The sequence below is a fragment of the Centrocercus urophasianus genome, unplaced genomic scaffold (genome assembly GCF_019232065.1).
Source record: "Centrocercus urophasianus isolate 14NV4802_14NV808 unplaced genomic scaffold, USGS_Curo_1.0 seq_18, whole genome shotgun sequence".
Taxonomy (NCBI): domain Eukaryota; kingdom Metazoa; phylum Chordata; class Aves; order Galliformes; family Phasianidae; genus Centrocercus; species Centrocercus urophasianus.
The window spans coordinates 26,015,459-26,034,633 of NW_024884733.1; the positions used below are offsets into that span (position 1 = coordinate 26,015,459).

Consider the following 19,175-nt stretch of genomic DNA (forward strand, 5'->3'; position numbering starts at 1 on the left):
GGGAGAGAGAGATTTTCCTTCTTTAGGCTTGCCTTTGTCTGTGCCTGGACATCCTCCTGGCTGCCTGCTGGCCAATCCTGGTCAACAAGAGGCTTTCACTTTGTTTCAGGTGATTTTAAATACTGTGCTGGACAGTTATTCCTACGGGAAGCTGCAGGGCTCCCAACATCAGCTCACGGCATGGCTGGCCATGGAAGTAGATGCTCTGGATGGAGCTCATGGAGCTGGGTGCTCTGTTTGTACACTGCAGAAACATTTCACCTCGGAGAATGCTGTTTTGATCTTGCAAGATCCAAACACTGCCAAGACCTTCAGTGAGATTCTCTGCAGTTCTTTCTCTGCCCTTTGTCTTTTACTTCTTAGTAAAAGATGCTGTTCTGTTTGGGGGCTGTAACTCTGCCATAGGTCACTAATGAGAGCCCTTCTTTTCTCCAGACTGCAGTTTGTGGCCCTCATGGCGAGCCTTTATTATGCCACAGAAACAACTTACGAGCCCACAGAGTGAACATTCATAAAAATGGACTCCATCCTTATACATTTCAACTGATAGCAAAGCCACTCTTTTCTATTGGCATAGGCTTTTATTCCCAGTTAAGTGCAAACAGAAGTTAGACAATAACAAAACTACACTTATAGAACTTGGAAAATACTGGTTTCTGAGGTTTACATGTTTGTAGTCAGCACTCAAAAACATCTGGGAATTTTTTTTAAAGAAACAATGCACTTCCTGCCTTATACTTCATGGAAAAGCAATTGTTGCCATTTCCAAAGTACCCATTGTTAAGAGAGACAGCTTTACAAGTTCAGGGACATAATTAAAGACAATGAAAGTTGATGGGAACAAAATGAAAGAAAAAAACCATCGTTACAAGAAGAGTCTAAGAAGCAAGAGAATAACTGTGACATACTGCTATATCATAGCATACAGTGAAGGGTACAATAAAATATGTCAATTGAAAATGTGTAAAAAGAAAAAAAACAGTTGGAGACCAGTGTATTGTGAACAATAAATATTCATATATTTTAACATATCAATTTTAATATACAACTCATATGTAAAAATGAAGTTCACTGACTCCAAATACATAACAAATGTACAGATTGTACAGTGACAGATGCTTAGGCTTGTCTGGCACACTACCAGCATTTTTAACTTGTCACACTCAACACACACAGCAACTTCAGCAGATTTTCCATAAACTTCTTTATCATCAGAAATGTAGCCTTTATCTCTCCCTAAAGTAGTACCAAGACTTGCAAGGAAAACACAAGGAGTGTTTGGAGTCCACAGAGGAAACAACCATTCATACTGACTTTGTTAAAGCTTAAGAGGACAGAGTTCACCAAAGCTGTAACTTTGTGTAGGTTCAGACAAAAGGCTTACACAGAGATTTGCCCACACTTCTTGCATGATCCTTATATGCCATTCTCCCCTTGTAATACTCCCATTTTACAGTTGTATTTTTGCTCCAAGCCCGTATTACGATCAGGTTCATATTGTCCAATTTTAGAATCAGGACTGTACCCATAGCAGAGCTGAAAATATCTGTATTCCATTGGATATGTAATCAGCTGTGATAGCAAAAAGTACCAACACAAGATTTTGCAGAAGTATTATCTAACGTTACTTATGTTACCTGAGACCTAGCAAACAGCAGCTTGCTAAATTCTCAAATTAAATTATATTCAAACTGAACCAAGACATGAAATGTCAAAGCTTAAAAGTTCTAAAAATCTCAACTGCCAGCTGACTGGCATTGTAATTCTAGGTCCTGTTGACAGGCTTAGGCATTTTCAATTCAGGCACTGCGTATGAGGATAAGTTGGAGACACATGAAGTATGACAGAGTCTTGTAAATACACAATGGCACGGCCTTCTTAGCAATTGCACATCGAATCACTTGGCCATGCCAAATATCACTTGAGCCCTGCTTCAGTCTTCGCAGCAGAATGACAAATCTGTCACATGCTGCCCCAAATGGAGGAGAAGCCTGTCACTGTTTGATTGAGTTTGACTGAGAAATCAAAGTTTGAGTCCCTCAGGATTCTGACAGCATCCTCTGAGCTGCAGACCTTGCCATATTTACCCCGTTTGTTGCAATTTGCTGACAAATGTTTATCACACAAATGAGAAGAAGGGAAACAACCACCATGTCATCAGCTGTTCCGAGTGTTCTACAGAGAGGCCCAGGCATCGTGTCAAAAGGTGATGATAAGCATATGATTGTTCCAAAGGAGCAAACAACAACTCTTAGGAAAAAAATGCACATGAGACCACCCCAGGTGAAGATTCCTCGCAAGGCAAGAGTCAGGAACAACGGCATGTCATAGAGGTAATCTGCAAACTGAACATGCAGAAGAGTTAAGCTCTGCTCCGTTCTAATCCATGCAGTTCTTTTGGTTGCACGAGTCTTTAAGCACTTCTAGATTCAAATCTCTTGAATGCAAAGCCTTTCTGTGCTGTCCCAGTTCACCAAGGCAGGTCAGTTATTTTGCAGAATCTACAGGCACACTCCTAAGGCAATCCTCACTTCCCCGGCACTTTGCACAGGGCATTATGCTTGACACTTTGGGAAACTGGTCCTTAATGGCTGTCTTGAGTATACGTGCTCTCTTTAAAGTCTGGCATCAAGTGTGTGCTATCAGTACATGAAAAAGAGGCCTCAAGTCTCACTTTAGTGTGGATGGGAAACGTAGGACTGAGTCATTATAATAATCATTCCTGCTCGTTAATACTAATTTGTTGGGTTGGAAAATAACATTCTTAAGCACAGTGCTTAGTTTAGTCCACAGATTAAAGCAGACTCCACAGTCCTGTTTGGGCCCCCCACTGGGATTTGACAGGATAGGAAGATTTGCTTTGGTGATATTCTGCGTGCTGTCAAGAATGGGTCTCACATATGCCTCCAGCCCTCATCTTTCACATCACTTCCAGTACCTGTCACGTCCCCACACCATCTGGGATTCCAGCTTTAATGAAGTACAGAGCCAGTGTAGACTGTTTGAATTTGGCAATACCTCATTAAAAAAAAACAACAGCTGCTTTCTAAGCTGGGATCTGCTTTGGAACAAAAGACTTAGATGTAATTTAAGCTCCTGGAGTCCAAATATAAGTTCAAACGTGAAAGTTTTATACTGACTCTCTCTAATTCTGCTTCACTTCCTAAGTGTCATCTTGCACTGCCTTCTCCTCCCTGCTAGGATGATTGCAGAGTGATTTCTCTGATCTAGAAACTCTGAGAAGCACCATTACTAGAAGATGCTGTCTCCAGCAGCGAATGTTAACACTTCCCCTGTAATATCATCAGTGAGTGTATAAAAAGATAATTCACATACTGAGACAAACCAGCTTTCATTGTTGAGTCTCTTGCAATCCTCTGTGTGTTATGCAGTGCTAACTACATAAATGTAGATTCAGAAATACTTACAGGTCGAGGTTGCCCTGAGAAACGCTTGTTGTACGCTCTGATGTCGTGAACAGTCTGTTTACTTGGCTTATCGTGTAGCTTTTCACAAGAGATGTTAACCAGAACCACCACCTTCATAAGGAAAGAATACAGGCATTACCACTGTGTGTTTTAATCTTCAGCATGAAGGATAGTGTTTAGTAGCACGTCTCTTCATAGGCTCTTTATTGCACATTGACCTTTGTACAGTTCCAGCAGTTCTGCAACAGCAAGAACATCTTCCTTTTATGACCTGCATCCAAACTGCCAGTACAGCAGGCAGGCTCTGGCAGCGGTCGAAGGAGATGAGGGAGTCCCATGTCCTGTATTGCTTTTTACGGAATGTTATCCCAGAGATTCAATAAACTATACAAAAGTAAAATGCCAGAGGCCTGTTTAATATTTGTTGCCTGATAAGATGTGTCAAATTATAAATGTGATTGGCTGCAGAGTCATTCAACTGTGAGTTTTGAAATGCAATGGAAAATTAGAGGATGAATAAAGTTGATCCTAAGAGCTCAAGCTTGTCATTTTCTATTTATTGCAATGCAGATGTATGCAGGGAAGATGTCTTACCTTCTGTCTGCAGAGAGGGCAGATTATTGCTCCTAACCAAGGACTATGTTTCCAGTATGTAATTAGACAAGAGCCTACAGAAAAAAAAAGTTAAGATGCATGGAGTATATTTGAGGATATTTAATGTTCATAGAATGTTATCAGAATTAATAAGCATTCTTTCTACAGCTGACTGCTGAAATGAATGTAATTCTTTGCTTTCATTTTAAGATGTGGTTTTACTCTGCAAACTGTAAAAACGGACTGTAGATCTGTGTTGATATATACAGCAACATGGAACTTCCCCCTAACGAAGACTCTGAGTGTCTTAGTATCTTATTCTTGCAGCTTCCTTGATTATGGATGAAGCACTCGGGAATACAAGGACCCTTCCAGTATGTGTACATACATGTATGCATTGCACAGTACTGTGTGTACACTGTGGAAGAGTTAATTAATGCATTCTTTTTGATTTACCAGAACAACTGCTAACTAATTTCCAAATGCAGTGCCATCTTAACAGCAAGCTCTCAGGTGTTGAAGAGGGCAGAGTCTGAGGACACTAACGTTAGCCTGTGCACGTCCCTGATAGCAGTGCTTGACATACATGAATATCAGTGCTGGTACTAACAGCAAAAACAACAAAAGATAAATAGCATCTAATCAGAAGTAGCACAGCTTGACTTTCAGCTCCCAGGTTCAGTGTGACAGTCAAGAAAAAGTATCTCTTAACATGTAAACTGATCAAATTTGACAAAGATCAGAGTGAAAGCAGCAGTGAAACACTGTATTGCCATTTTGTTGGGATTGTTTTATTGCATTGAACAATGGTGTTTCTTTTTAAAAACAACCAGTAAGTAGCTTAAGAAGTATTACAGAAGGAAGTCTTCGGGAGCCCTTACTGCAGCCTTTTTTGTACCTAGACTTTTTTTCGCATTGTCATTGAAAAGAAGGATTTTAGAGGAGAAACATGTCTGAAGTCAAGTATAAAAAATGTTCATGCTGTCAGTTACCTCCTAAAGAGGACATCCCTATATTAGGGATGATACATTTGCCCTAAGGATATTTTCATGAACCTTGCTCTGACTTGTGCACTTTGTTTTTATTTCAGTGCAGGGTTTTTCTTTCAGGCTCTTCTAGTTTGTTTGCACAGACAAAGTTAGCTGGGCTCACTGCTGCATTTATATCTAAATCCTCATGTGGTATATATGAACTCAGTCTGGCAACCAGCTTCAAGCCTTTGCTTGAACTTTTGCATTTGACAGCCATCATGCCTGACTTCAGGAACTGCTTTGACCCTCTGGATCCAGATCCTGTATCATGAGCCACACAGTTGTGCCTATACTCAGTCCCAGTGATGACAACGGGGTACTAATGGATCTCACAGTTCTTTGAGGGCTTTAAAAATAGAACCCCATGGAAATTAAAATTTGGTACATGCAAAATCCTGTGTTTAGTGGGACAGGAAGGGAAGGACTCCTCTGAAGTTGACCTATTTGCGCTTTGGTGCATTTTTCATAAAATGGGCAAAATCCTGTTTTAATCTAGCCTGCTGCACAGCCTTCTGAGGGAGTCCATAGGTTTTTCTAAAATACCTTTGAGGTTTTTGTTAATTAGAAAAAAATGATATTGCACAAGGATCATTTTTCAATTGAACTTCCTGAGCATATGGTTCAAACTGAAGCTGAAAAGGAAAACTTCAGGACAAACTGTATGAATTACTACTAATAATAAAATCAAATGTTTTGTTTTTCTTTTTATAAGCCCATATTAATCTTCTTTAAAAGCTCTGGGTTGACCACATTTTTTAAATAAAACTTTTACCGGAGTGGAATTTATTAAGAGTGCTCAGCATTGCCTTAGCTCTGTTCCATGGGGTACTGGGAGAAGTTTTATTACTGATTTCAGTCACAACAGACTTAGATCTATGCAGAATGGTTTTGATAAGCCCAATGTAAAATTTTATTGGTTTAAGACATGAAAAACAGACACATTACGCTTCTACTACATCAACATAGTCAGAGCATGGATAATGCACTGCACTGGAATTTATGCTTCAGAGTGTAAATGATGATGTATTTGGGGAATGTAAAGCCTATTTAAAAAGATACAGCTAATGATAATGTATACCAAGCTTATAGATGGTACTTCTCCACAAACCTCAAAATAAAAATAAAGCCCAGATCGTTATGTCTGTAGAGTAACTGTTGAATCACAGCATGAAGCACTGATGGAGCACCTGGGGAAAGGCCCAGTCAGCCCTGGGAGCACAGGTGAAGGCAATTCACCTGTGAGACAGGAAGGGGTGGAGCCTGGCTGCACCTCTCTTAGACCTCGTTTAAGGGCTGACTGCCCCTTGGGCAGGGTTTCTGATGGGAGAGTCTTTCTTTGTGGAGTCTTTTCTGTGAGCCTGAATCCTTGGACATGGGTGAGTACTTCTCCTTTGTAACACCATTGCATCTGTGCTGGTCCTTTTGCTGTAATGCTTGTCTATCACCTTTCCACTGTGCTGACCTTTTTGATTGTAACAGTGTCATATTTACAAAGGGGAAATGGACAATTAACTAGGTCAGAGAAGGAGGAAAATTAATGACATCTGTCATCGTGTCTATCTTTGTATTTGAAACTGTAACTTCTGTGACATTATTTGAAATATGTTTGGAGGCCATAAGCTTACTGTTTCTTCTGGAGTGAGTTTTATTTAAACTATCCTTTTCCTTTGTGGTAGTAGTGTGTAGTAAAAAAAACATGAAAAAAGTTAAGGTATTAAATGGTGTCATGCATGTTGTAGATGGGCCCTACAGCATGCCTGTAGCTGTTGTCACCCCACTGATCTGTTGTGGCTTCAGAGGGTGGAGATATTAGCAGTGTTGATGAGGGGCTGGTCTGAGAGAGCATTATTTCAATCTAGAGAAAAATGACACTTCCTCAAAACAAAATTAATTCTTATTGTACCAACAGGTGTAATACAGGGCCTTGTTTTCATTTCTGCTTATGTCTTTTTCTTGCAGTCTTACACGATGAAGAAAGTGTCAGTGGCTTGTAATTATAAATTAAACTTGCTGTAAGGTCTTTGAAAAGCACAGGAAAGAGCTTTATGTTTTTGCCCAGTGCATTTTGATATGTTTTGCTGCTGGAGAATCAGATATTACTGCCTCCAGCAGCCTGGGTGACCTTCTGCCAGAGTTTACTGATGTTATGTTGCACAGGAGCACTGAGCTGCCTTCAGTGGCAGTTTCAACCTCATTAGATCATAAACTCCAGTTCTTTACTGTCACCCCCTGCAGAGTGACGACAGCATTCAGCAAGGAACTCGATAAGCAGCTGGGGCAGTAAGGTTGTAAACTTTGCCTGTAAACTCACTGGAGTATGTATGTCAGAGGTCTGAGAGAAACTAAGTTCATTTCCACATACTTGAACACAAACTGGGTTTCTAGGCCTTTTAATTAGTCCATGAGTTTGTGCTGTAATTTAACAGCACCTGACAAAATTATGTTACTATTTGCCTTGTGTCTTCCTGGGCATTTCAAAAGTGGCCCCTTGTAAGTATGAAGGCAATAAACAGAAAAAGATTAAACTTGTTATTAGTGAGGGAATTTACTTCAGAAATCATAGAAACATATCCTGAGATGGAAGAGACCCACAAGGATCATGGAGCCCAACTTCTGGCACTTCGCAGTACCATCCAAAATTTAAATATGTCTAAGACTGTTGTTTAAAGGCTTCTTGAATGCCAGAAGGCTTGGGGCCATGGGCACTGCCCTAGGGAGCCTGTTCCAGTGCCTGACCACCCTCTTGTGAGAAACCTTTTCCTAACCCAGCTGACCCTCCCCTGACACAGCTCTGTCAGATCCTGCTGCTGTCACCAGAGAGCAGAGATCAGTGCAGCCTCCTGCTCCCCTTGTGAGAAAAATGTAGGCTGCCATAAAGCCTTTTCTCAGCCTCCTCTTCTCTGAGCTGAAAAACCTGGGGACTCAGCTGCTTCTCATACCTTTAGTTACTGGGAGAAATGCTTAGAATGGTTCCTGCACAGGATTTGATATCTCTGTGGGAAGTGTGCTGCGTTTAGTAGCCTTTATAAGCACTGCACTTTCTACTCAGAAAACTTACCGCAGAATAGATGTCCACAGTTGGTTTCTACTGGCAGAGTCACTGTTTGGAGACAGATGGGGCAGCTGAAGTCACTGTGATTACTAGGTTGCTGAACTTGGAGTGATTCCTGAAAGAGAAGTGGTGCAGTCTTCAGTAAAGTACTATTGCAATTGACACACTCAGTTTAATAAAAATCATTTATTATGAATTAGCAAAGAATCACAGAAGGTAAATAGACGTGTTGGCACAACTAATAGTTACCTCAGCAGATGGTGAAAATTGGGCAAAGAAATTATTTCTGTAATCCTACAGGAAGGACTGGTGTCGGAGGTAACTCAAGTCTAGTAGAGTGACAAATGACCTCTGGGCAAATATCTTCTGACACAATATTATCTAAACTCCATAAGCACTGAACAGTTCTGTATTTTGCTTTCCTATGCAGTACTAGTATAGATTAAGAAGTGAATTATTTCAACTGATATAAACTGTAATAGTTTATGTCAGCTGAGGAACTGCTTGGAGTTCCCAACCTCTGTGTCTGTAAACATATGTATACACATCCATGTACTACATAAACTGATGAGGTAGCTATGCTATTTCTGTGAAGTACTTACACACTTTTCTTTGTGCACATTCCTTTGTCTCACAACAAAGCAAATGTGTTTCTGATTATCTTGAGTCAAGGGAAACCCAGCATTCCCAGACTGTAACTGATGGAAATTGTGAGCAGCATTCTTGCCCTCTGCAGTCTCAACAAGTTGAAACTAACTTGTGTATTTTGTATTAGAATGTGTTGTACAGCAATTAACATGCTATATGATTCCTAAAGGATGAATGATTATAACTTTTCCAATGATTCATCTTCTGCTGACTTAACATGGGCAAATCTGCAGAACGAAGTTTGTGCTATTCAGAAAATGGGAAAACTGAATGTTGCTACGTTGCTGTATGATACCAGTTCTGGCTGCTGAAGTAAGCTCCTCATCAACCAAGTGTTGAGAAGCTCTATGCTGAGAACATGAAAGTTAGGGCTTTATGAATTACAGCAAGGAAACAGCCAGTGATCCTCTGATAGTGACACCCAATGAAGAATATCTGCATGTACAGATGCAGAAAAATCATTTGAATGTCACAAAGCAGCAACTTTCATTTTCTTATAATCTTTCTCTTACTGAATGAAGCAATGTGGGAAATTTGTCCAGCTCTCGTGACTGACAGGTGTTAGGTTCCACGAGAAGAAATAGGCATTTCTTTATATAGATAAGGAAGCAGTGAGTGGGCTTATGATGGATGTTGGAGATTTCTGAATCCAATAGGTACTGGGCATCGTGTGCTGCTAAATAGAAAGGTGGTACCTCTAACACTGAAAGAGTGTTCTGGGGAAGCTTCATAAAACTGCCTGTTTCTTCATTCTTCTGTAAATATCCACTGCAGCACAGAGGGCTAAGTGGGCCTGGTGTGACCTGGTGGGGGCATCCTTACAGTAATCAAGTGATTTGAGTCGCCTTCAACAAAGATGTCAGTGCCTTATGCTTGTCCCAAGTAGACAGGCTAGGAAAAACAAGTCGAATCTTTCATTATTTGAATAGATTTTTGTGCAAATAATCAGTTTTCAGATGCATTTAGTTCAAATGCTTGAAGCTGTGTTTGAGATGGCTTTGTGCTGGTTAGAAGAAGACTGTCCAGATGGACCTGATAGAAGGCAGTCAATATCTGATACGGATATTTATGTGCCAGAATAAATTTCCCCCTTCCAAAATCTTGAGCCAGCCTTGGAACATTTGAATTGAAGACTGAATTAGAGACTGAAGCAGTGATTATGGCAGCCAGCATTTTGTGCCTGTTTGTTCTTGATGGCACTAAGTAGTCATAACAAAATACAACATTTAGTGTGACCAAAATAAAAGACCTCTAGGGATCTTCTTCTCATACACTAATTCAACATGTAATCCAGAAACAGCGGAATTAAAACTGTCACTTCTAACATTCCAAGCAGCTTTAAGTTCTGCTACAATCAGGTCTTCATATTTATATTCCTTTGTGAGCACCACAGGTGTTTTGGCTGTTGGGGTGGAACTCTCCATGGGAGTTCCTGATCAGAGCTCAGGTTTTGAAGCCCTTCAAAACAGAAGTTCCCTGTGTGACAGAGTCAATTTTTCTGAGGGGTAGGAGAGGGCAGGGGAAGGAGGAGGTCTTCTCAAATTTGGATACAGCTTTTGGCTCAAAAGGCAAAGTGAGCATTTCAGGGAAACTTTGGTAGAGCAAAATCAAGCCTGTATTACTAACATGTCACTAGACTTGGTACAGTTTCATATTTGTATGTAAGAGAAAAACATGAAATTGCAGAGTAATCCTATCATTGATTATAAAGCCAGAAGCTCCTAGGTGTAACAACTTTATTTCTGCAATACAGCTCAGCTCACTGCACTTTCAGTTTTCCCACAGCGATGCTTTTAAAGATCACTGATGAGTCAGCCTGTTTGAAAACAAGGAATTTAAGTGAAAAAAGCAATTAACAGAACTGCTTCCTGTGATAGGTGAGCAGTTACTCCTTGCCTTGGTTACAGGACAACTGAGATGATCAGTGATGATGCATTGGACAGTTCATTATTTAAATTAGATCACAAGTAAAATAAGAATAAGATGTTTTACGAAGGAGAATTTACCTGTACAAATTTTCCGAAAGTAATTTAATGATTAAAAGTATTAATAATACCTCAATTATTTATGAATAACCATTCTAATAAACATTTCCTGCCTTGGTTCAGAAAATGCACATAAAATTTATCTTACCATTCCTCTTTGTGGAAATGTTTGAGAGGAGCTCAGTAAGTTATGCCAGCTGTCAGTGTTATGGTGTGGAATCATTCATGCAGGCCTGCTAGGTGTCATTGTCAATTATTAACTTGCTTCCCCATGGCAAGAGTCTCTCAAATGTTCTAAATAAGGTTATGAAGGAAATGCGAGGGTTTTTTGTTCCCTTCCATAAAGCAAATCTGCTTTAAAAAAAACCAAACCAACAGGAGTCTCCTGGGTAAAACAAACAAAAGCAACTCTAAATTTTCCTCCCAGGAGATATTGAACATGAACAAAAAGATACCGGAATGTAATAAAAATATTGCGTTACTATTTTTAAATATTAACTGGATCAAGGGCACGCTGCAAGGCAGTTTGATAACCTGAAAAAATAGCAGCCTATCAATTGTGTGGACAAACGATCAACTGTAGTACTGTTGTGAAAGAGGCTTAAAACTTGCCAGACACTTGTGGTACTTTGGTATTGCAGCAGTGCAGAATCAGGTTGAGTAACACAGTATCATCCAATGAAGCAAGCAAAATGTGGAAGTTAAGCAGATCTGACTTGTTAAAATATTTTTAATTTATCAGCATATACACTTCATAAGGTATTTATTCTTTGTCATGCTCTGTAGTCCTTAAGAAAGGCTTGATTTCTACAAAGATGTTCTCCAATTTACTGAAGCAAAACTAATAAGGAAACCTGTCAAGGCCTTGGTTTTGTGCAGTGCTAACCACCCTGATCCTGACTCAAGAAGGCATTGAAGCACGTGCCTAATTTTCAGCCCTAGAGAAACACACAACCTCTTATGGAGAGGTTGAGTGGGAGTCAGTAATATTGGAATAGAAATACGCTTAGTACAAAAATAATGCCCCTGGCATTCCTGCTGAAGCACTGATAAGCTAAACAAAACACTTTTCAAAGACTAATAACCGGATGGGATTTGTAGCATAAACAATGCTCCTTGTTAGTCACCAGTCCCTGGGGCATCTTCCTCACTGTGTTCGAGATAAATTGGCAACAAATGAAATACTGTATGTGATTTCCTGCCCTGGGTATGCATGCATGCTTGCATGACAGTGTGATAGCTGTCATTTATTATTTATCTAAGTATGTATACAAATCTACAGTGTGATTTAATTACTTGTTGAAGGTGCCAGACTAACAGATGCAGAAGCCAGAGCTGTTTCTTTTTCCAGAGAACTGACGTGGGTAAGTAGTGGCATCCTTTCCAGGCTGTTCTACTACAGTGCTTCACCCCACTGGACTCCAAGTATCTGAACGGAGCTCATTTTCTCCAACATCTTCCCAGCTGCTCTTCTCTGCTCAGCATATTAAATCCATAGAGGCTGATAACAAGGATGTCAGTCCTTGTAAAGAGTCTGTTTTTTGGGTTTTTTTTTTTTTGACAGGAAGATTATTCACTGGAAAATTGATTTGAACACATCAAATTATTTTTGCTAGCTCACACAAGTATTTCATTACAACTTAGTAAAGAAAGGATTGGGATTGTTTTAATACCAAAACTCCCCTTGACAAAGTAATAGCAAAAAGACTGTGGACTTTTCATAAGGGTGAAATAAACCCAGATCTCCTTTTACTTGCCAAGAGCTGTATGCATTTGTGCAATGTCTCTTGCAGTTGCTTGTTTCCTTATGGACAGGCTGCTCTTGGAAACTGGATGATAAAAGCTGCATCGTTTCAATAAGCAGGATTTTGTCTTCATTTTTTAATAGCACTCAACCTATTATTCCTTAGTTACCATTAGAGTTCAAGTGGTCAGGTTCCATCAAAGTCAACAGTTGGCTTCAGTTGGTCCGTTCATGCCAAGCCCTTGGATTGCTTGCATTATTAATTCAGTTTTCCACATAAAGCTTCCTATTCTACTTCCCAACTAAAGTTGGGATTGAGACATAAAAAGATGTGAAATAGCAGAGATTTGGAGCAGAGCCTATTGAATGACATTTGACACAAAGTAAGGGGTTCAAGGCTGAGATGGGGTTCTGCATTATGAATTCCCAGAGTGTCCCATCTGTGACCTAATTCCATTCTGGGGAGTAAGAGTGGTGAATGCTGGCTGCTGGATACAAAATATGTAGGCAGTGCTACAGTGTTCTGCTGAAAGGAAGAGCCAGGCTATCAGAGCTGCTTTTGACATGGCTCCTAAGCAAGAGGAAAGCATGTCAGACCAGCTGTCACTGAATTGCATCAGGAAAGCAAGGGAGAAATCTTCTAAAATGGAAACACAAGAGAATGACTAGCAAAATCAGTGTATTTTATCTTAAAAGAGTGATCCAGGCACAAAATGTAGCATTGTTGGAAATGCCAATTAAAATAGTTAACTGCTCTGCTACTGCTTAAGAGTGAACAATCTGGTAAAAAGAAGCTCAATCCACTGCTGCAGGAGTTGGATTTCACTCTGCAATACAGAATCTTAAAATCTGAATAAAAATGTGCTCAAGGCATTCGGACAAATCGAAGCTTATTTTACAAGGAAAAAAAACTTTGCTATAAATATGAAAGGAAATTTGAACTCATTTTTGACTCACGCCTGCTAACTTGCTGTGTTCAAAGTACTATGATGAGCAACAGAACAATCTGTGTTATGCTTTACATATCTTGCCCTGTTCAGCTGTGGTTAGGCTTGGGACATTTGTGTCACTTGATAGCAAGTGATAGCTATGATATTTTCACCAGGTGTGTTTTGTTTTGAACACAGTTCTCTTCTTCAGCTAGAGAGTACTATTTGAATACTCTATTTTTAAAGCATATTTTTAGTGAATTATTTATAACAGTGTATAGATGTTAAGAATAGTTAAACAGAATGGAAGCAAACAGGTTATTAACATTTTATTCAGCTAATCTTGAATACTGATGATAATATTTCTTAATAGCAAGTAATATGGAACATAGTTTTGAAAATTTTGTCTTTTGAGAGATCAGATACTTTACCATAATTGGTTTGTGAGTGCAAAACTATATGTCAGTACCCTGCCACAAAATGAGTCTAAAAAGATTGCTCCTTGTGACCTCGTCCACTGTACACACACATACGCACACAAAAGATAAGAGTACCAAAATAGAAGTGCAGATATGTGTGAAAAAGTAAACAAAATGCCCAAAATAGAGAAGAGCAGATAGGAGATTGATAAACGTTAGGAAAGCAACTGAGGAAGGTAGAGAGCATGGTGGGAAGGGAGGCTACAATGAGAAAGTGAGGTCCCATTGGGAAGCAATAATGTTAGAGAGGTGTAACTTAATTCTGCTGAAGTTGCTGCTCATGACAGCTCCTCATTCTGAGGTATTTTCCTGAGGAGATGCAGGTAGGCCATGCATTCAAGATTATAACCATTTTTTTCTCCTTCTGTATGAAGCCAAAGATACAATGTTTTCCACCTCTGACTTTGTTCCCAGTGTAGTTTTTTGTTTTTTTTTTTTTTTTTTTTTTATGGAATTTTGGGAGATATCAGGACTTTTGCTGCTGTGGCATTATCTCCATGCCTTTTCAACCACTCCTTCCTTGGGGTGATGGAACACTAAAGCACGTGTTATCTGTCACTCACTACATTCATCTTTTCTATTTCTTTGAGGAGTGATCACGGAAGGTTGTCTCAGTATAGTGTTCCTTGCCTTCCTGACCCTGCAAAGTGAATTTCCTCTCATTTCTCCCACTGCAAGGGAGAAATGAGAAAAGAAATTCAAGGAAATTCAAAGGAAAGGGCCTCAAGTGGAGAAAGTATTTCCAACGAATATGAAAGTATTTGAAAGGCACTTATTCCATGTGGAAATATATCTACCTTTCAGAAAAGCTCAACTACAAGACTCCTTTGAAGAATATATACTCATAAAAAAAAAAATAATAATAATTAAATTTAAGAAATACTTAAAACATCCAGAATTCCTGATGTTTTTCATGATGAATGCATTAAAATGCTTTTCATCTCCTGTAACAGACAAAAATCTCTTGAAGTATTTTACAAAATACATACTTCAGTTACATAGAAAAAAAAAATTAGATTCATAATAATTACATTGCTCCTATTTCTGAGGGCATAATTGACCTGGAAAGTATTGCAGAGCATTCTCAAAGAAAAATCAATATAATGTTCTTCAAACACCTGAGATACATCAACATAGTAGCACAGTAGTCAGTCATGCTGGTATCACAAGCAAAACAGGCATAAGGTCTATATTGTGTATTTTCCCCTCATAAGGGAGTCATAGATAACAGAACCTCCTGACCTCACCAGAAGTCATACAAGTGCATAGACCTGTAGCTTCAATGGTTGGCTACCCTGGTTAGCATTTCAGTCATCAGTACTGCCTCTTTTTACAGTTTCTTTGATTTGGTTTAGTTTTTCCCTTCTTCTGATCTCCTCTGGATATTTGTTTGCTTGTTTGTTTTTTTCCTGCTAGAAATAAGGAGGTAAGTCAGACAGTGGTGTAAGGTTGTCTCTCTATCTCCCTTTGCCTGGGAGCTGCTATTCTTGTAAAACGCAATTAATGGTGAGATTGGAAAGCAATAATGAAATTAGCTGTTTCCCCATTCCCTAAACCAGTGCCCCAGCGGAGTAAGCAATAGATTGGCATGGCTATTCCAGCTGACACAGGTCTGTCTGGTAACTTTGTAACAAAGTGTGAGGCCATGGGGGTGCAGCATTGATCACAAGACGCAGCATTGGGTGCCAGTGACCTGCGGTTCTGTTTATTGAGCAATCAGGACCCATACCTGTGCAAGACCAGTGAGGTATTGAAGAAGATTTTCAGTCAGTTCAATGACTTTACATTAGAATAATGTGCATTTTCTTCATATTCTATGATTTTAGGTGTTCAGTTATGCTGAACATATACTTATGTTTATTACACTAGCTTCTAAACTGGCCACACCTTGAGGATAAATGGAGATAAAGTGCTTTTTTTTTTTTTTTAATGAAAATACTAAAAACTTCCATTATAAAGAGAGCTTGATTGATTAGGCAGCAGGATATGTATAGCATAAAAATGACGACAGGACATGAAGGGACTCATGGCCAAGAAATACAGTATTATATACTTTGTATCCCATAATTACTAAGTGCATGCAGTTTGGTAATAGGTTAGTTAATATTTTTTGCATCTGAAGCGTTCAAATATGCCTTCGCTCCACAGCGTATCAAGAAGCTTCTTTGATGTTTGAAGCTTTTGGAAGATGGTAGGTGTAGTGGAAATACTAAGTCATGGCCTGAACCAGTGATAGAGCATCTGGTGGGAAGGCAGGGGCAACACAGGGGAGCTCAGGTGCATGCAATGCATCTGAGTGAGTGGAAGGGGTGGAGTCAAGATCCACCCCTTTCCAGACCTCATTTCAGTGTTGGCAGTGGAGGTGAGGGCACCTTTCCTGGGGATCCCTGCCCACCTGAGGCTTTCTGGAGGTAAGCAGCTCTTTGCATTTCTGCATCCTTGGCTGCTACATTTGGGTTTATTCTCATTTGCTGTAGCCAAGGACTTTGTCACCCTGCAATTATGCTATTGTAGCATTACAGTAGGGAAGTGCATACTTCCATAAATTGTGTCTGTCAAGCTACTAGAAATGATGGAAAAGCTGAGATTTGTTTTTCATTTCATTCTAATGGCTAGGAATGTGCATGTTACATAACATGCCACCAAGTGTCACTGTTTGGTATTTTTCATTCCAGTGTCTTTGTTTCCAAGTGCTTAAAAAAATCTGTAAAAGCTGTAGTTCTTTAAGTGAGGGTTTTTGAGCAAGAACAAGAATATCTGTTAAACCACAAAAGGTATGCTTATTTGCCATGCGAATCACCAAGACATACTGTCCAAACTAAGCATTCAAATTATTGGTGATATTGTAAATTCTATTGAAAATCAAAGGCTTTATTTTTATGCCTACCAATTTAAATTACTGCAGGAAATGCCATTCTTTACTGTTACGAAAAGTAGCCCTTTCTAAAAGACTGTCAGATACTTCTGTCAAGAAAGCAAAGGAAGCATCAAAAAGATTGAACATGGTTTAAATAAGTTCCTATTACAAGAAGTAATTTATCTTGACTCTAAAATGTAGGTAATAGCAAACATAAAATGTCACGAGACTGAACTACAATACTGGTGTGAGGTGCCAAACTAGATTGGAACGTTATTACAGGTCGTAGTCTTTCATCTTGATTGGCACAAAACCAGAATTTTCAAGTGTGCTGAAGGTTGCAAATAAACTTCCAGCTAGGATTAAAAAATAAAACCTAACCACCTCAACTTTGCATAACTTAAACAGCTCCCCCTTCTTACTACTACATCTACTCCATCATCGAACTTTGAGCATGCCTTGCCCACACTGCGGAGTTCCTGACAAGCCTTGGTACAGCTGCAACTGGGAAGATACAAAGTTACACAAATTTGTATTGCAGTTCTCTGTACAATTCCTTATGGCTTAAGTGTAACATTCCTTGGAAACACTGTTATTTCCGTGAGCACTCCATCATTGAGTCAGACATCTGAGGAGGGCAGAATAGCCACAGAGTATGGGTGTGCAAATCTCTTCTGATACAATCCCAGGTTATCGAACCTGCGCATTTTGCCTTTTCTTTGCGATTAGCATCTGTCCTACGGGTCTCAACCAACCTCCCTGTACTATTTACAGTCTGTATTACCTTTCCAGTATAGCCATTCCATATGAAGAATTTTTTGATACTTCTGAACAAGAAACAACTGTGAATAGGGCTACTAGACCTTGGTAGAATCAGATGCTTCCTTTCTGTCTGTACTATACAGCCCTCTAGAGGAAAAGTATTTTCTGCAGTCTTTTCTGTATTTATGGGAGATGACCCCACTGAAAGCAGAGCATGTTGTCAGGGCTGTGAGTGTAGTAACAGGCCTTAGTGGCCTCACCCAGTTCCTTTCTCCATACCCTCTGCCCATGGGACCAGGAGTTCTATTTACACTCAGCCCTGGGCCTTCAGCTCAGTTACAGCTATGCGTAGCTATGGACTTCACCGACCTGGACTGCGACCTGTGGAATGAATTCCCAGACTGACCTCAAAACTATTTCATCACTGTGCTGATCACGGGACTGTCCCTGACCTTGAGCAGTGGGTTGCCTTCCTGGCTTCTATACTTGTCTCATCATGACAAGGCACAGTGTACTTGCCTCATCTCTGTGGACTTGCCTTACCACCTGCACTCATGGCAGATGAACCTGCTTGGCTTACCTGCCTTGTTTAAGTACTGTGGCATGGGGCTGGCTTGCTCTTGTCTTTGTCTTCCCTGGAAAGTAGCTGGTGGCTTCTGGCATTCATTGGCATGTGTAGTGTAAATCCAGGAAAGAGGAGCTGCCTGCAGAAACCGTATGAAGAAACCGTGTGAGATACTGAATGTGTAGGAGTGTATGTGAAATGAGCAGGAGGGTGTGGAGAATGATACATGTGTGGGAATTGAGTGGGGTACTGCATAAAGCGGTGAGTATTGATGTGGTGCAGTATTGCTGCAAAGGGAGTGACATAAAATACCAGGAGGAGGAAGTAGTAGCTGAATGATGAAGCCTGACGGGCAAGCTAAAAAATAAAAACAAGAATAATACACTAAAATAATTAAGAAAACAGATGCTCTCAGCAGTATAAACTGTAGTGCAGAAGTCTGTGAGTCTTCACTGCTTAAAAAGCAAAACTAACATGAAAACAAACAAAAAAGGCTGTTTTAAATGAGCCTTCTGTGTTGCGGGGTGGCTTTAAGAGGGGGAGGTCACCCACTATGATTTTAACCTGCTAAAAACGAATCAATAACAGAGGAGTAAAGTACGTACATTAAAAAACAGCCGAAAATATATCTGATATCTTAGGGGATATTCATTGAAGCGTCGTGAAGGAATTCTGAGAGATTTATTCACGGATTTTTCAGAAGGGAGTTTTAAAACGGATTTTGCATTCTAAGCGATTTCTGCCCTGAAAGCAGCAGTGAGGCTGGCGCAGGCGGGCCGACCTACCTACGGCTTGGCCACGCGCAGCCCTGAGCCGCGCCAGCAGCTCCCTTTGGTACCGGGCAGCTTTGGCGGCGGCCGCCATGTTGTGACGGAGCTGCGCTTCCCGCGCAGGTGTGTCACCTGCCACCGAGCGGCCACGCATCCACTCCCCGCCCACACACCCGCAGCAATCGACCGCTGAGGTAAACAGCCGCCAAGCGGAGTAGCCCCGCCCACGTGGATACTCCCCCGTGATTGGTGTGAGCAGCGGTAGCCCTGCCCGCTGGTTGGTGGGGCCCTCTGCCACTCCCGACGTTTGAAGGCGGGAGCGGGCGCTGAC

The 19,175-nt window shown here is 40.3% G+C and overlaps 1 protein-coding gene across 3 annotated transcripts; it reads right to left on the reverse strand.

Annotated features, from left to right (window-relative positions):
* Positions 1-561: 561 nt before the first annotated feature.
* Positions 562-18,936, reverse strand: LOC122160509 (E3 ubiquitin-protein ligase RNF170-like). Of its 3 annotated transcripts, XR_006168848.1 has the most exons (6): positions 18,860-18,936; positions 18,090-18,213; positions 8,112-8,220; positions 4,023-4,096; positions 3,429-3,539; positions 562-2,345 (listed from the first exon to the last, which is right to left on the reverse strand). XR_006168848.1 is itself a non-coding variant. In XM_042819059.1 (5 exons), exons 1-5 carry the CDS (start codon positions 10,959-10,961, stop codon positions 2,040-2,042), a joined length of 675 nt encoding a protein of 224 aa, XP_042674993.1. In that variant the 5' UTR covers positions 10,962-11,113; the 3' UTR covers positions 562-2,039. The 3 variants fall into 3 exon arrangements, 2 of the variants coding, with proteins under 2 accessions (XP_042674993.1, XP_042674995.1); XM_042819059.1 differs by lacking the exons at positions 18,090-18,213; positions 18,860-18,936 and adding an exon at positions 10,887-11,113; XM_042819061.1 differs by lacking the exons at positions 18,090-18,213; positions 18,860-18,936 and adding an exon at positions 9,449-9,624.
* Between the last annotated feature and the right edge of the window lie 239 nt (positions 18,937-19,175).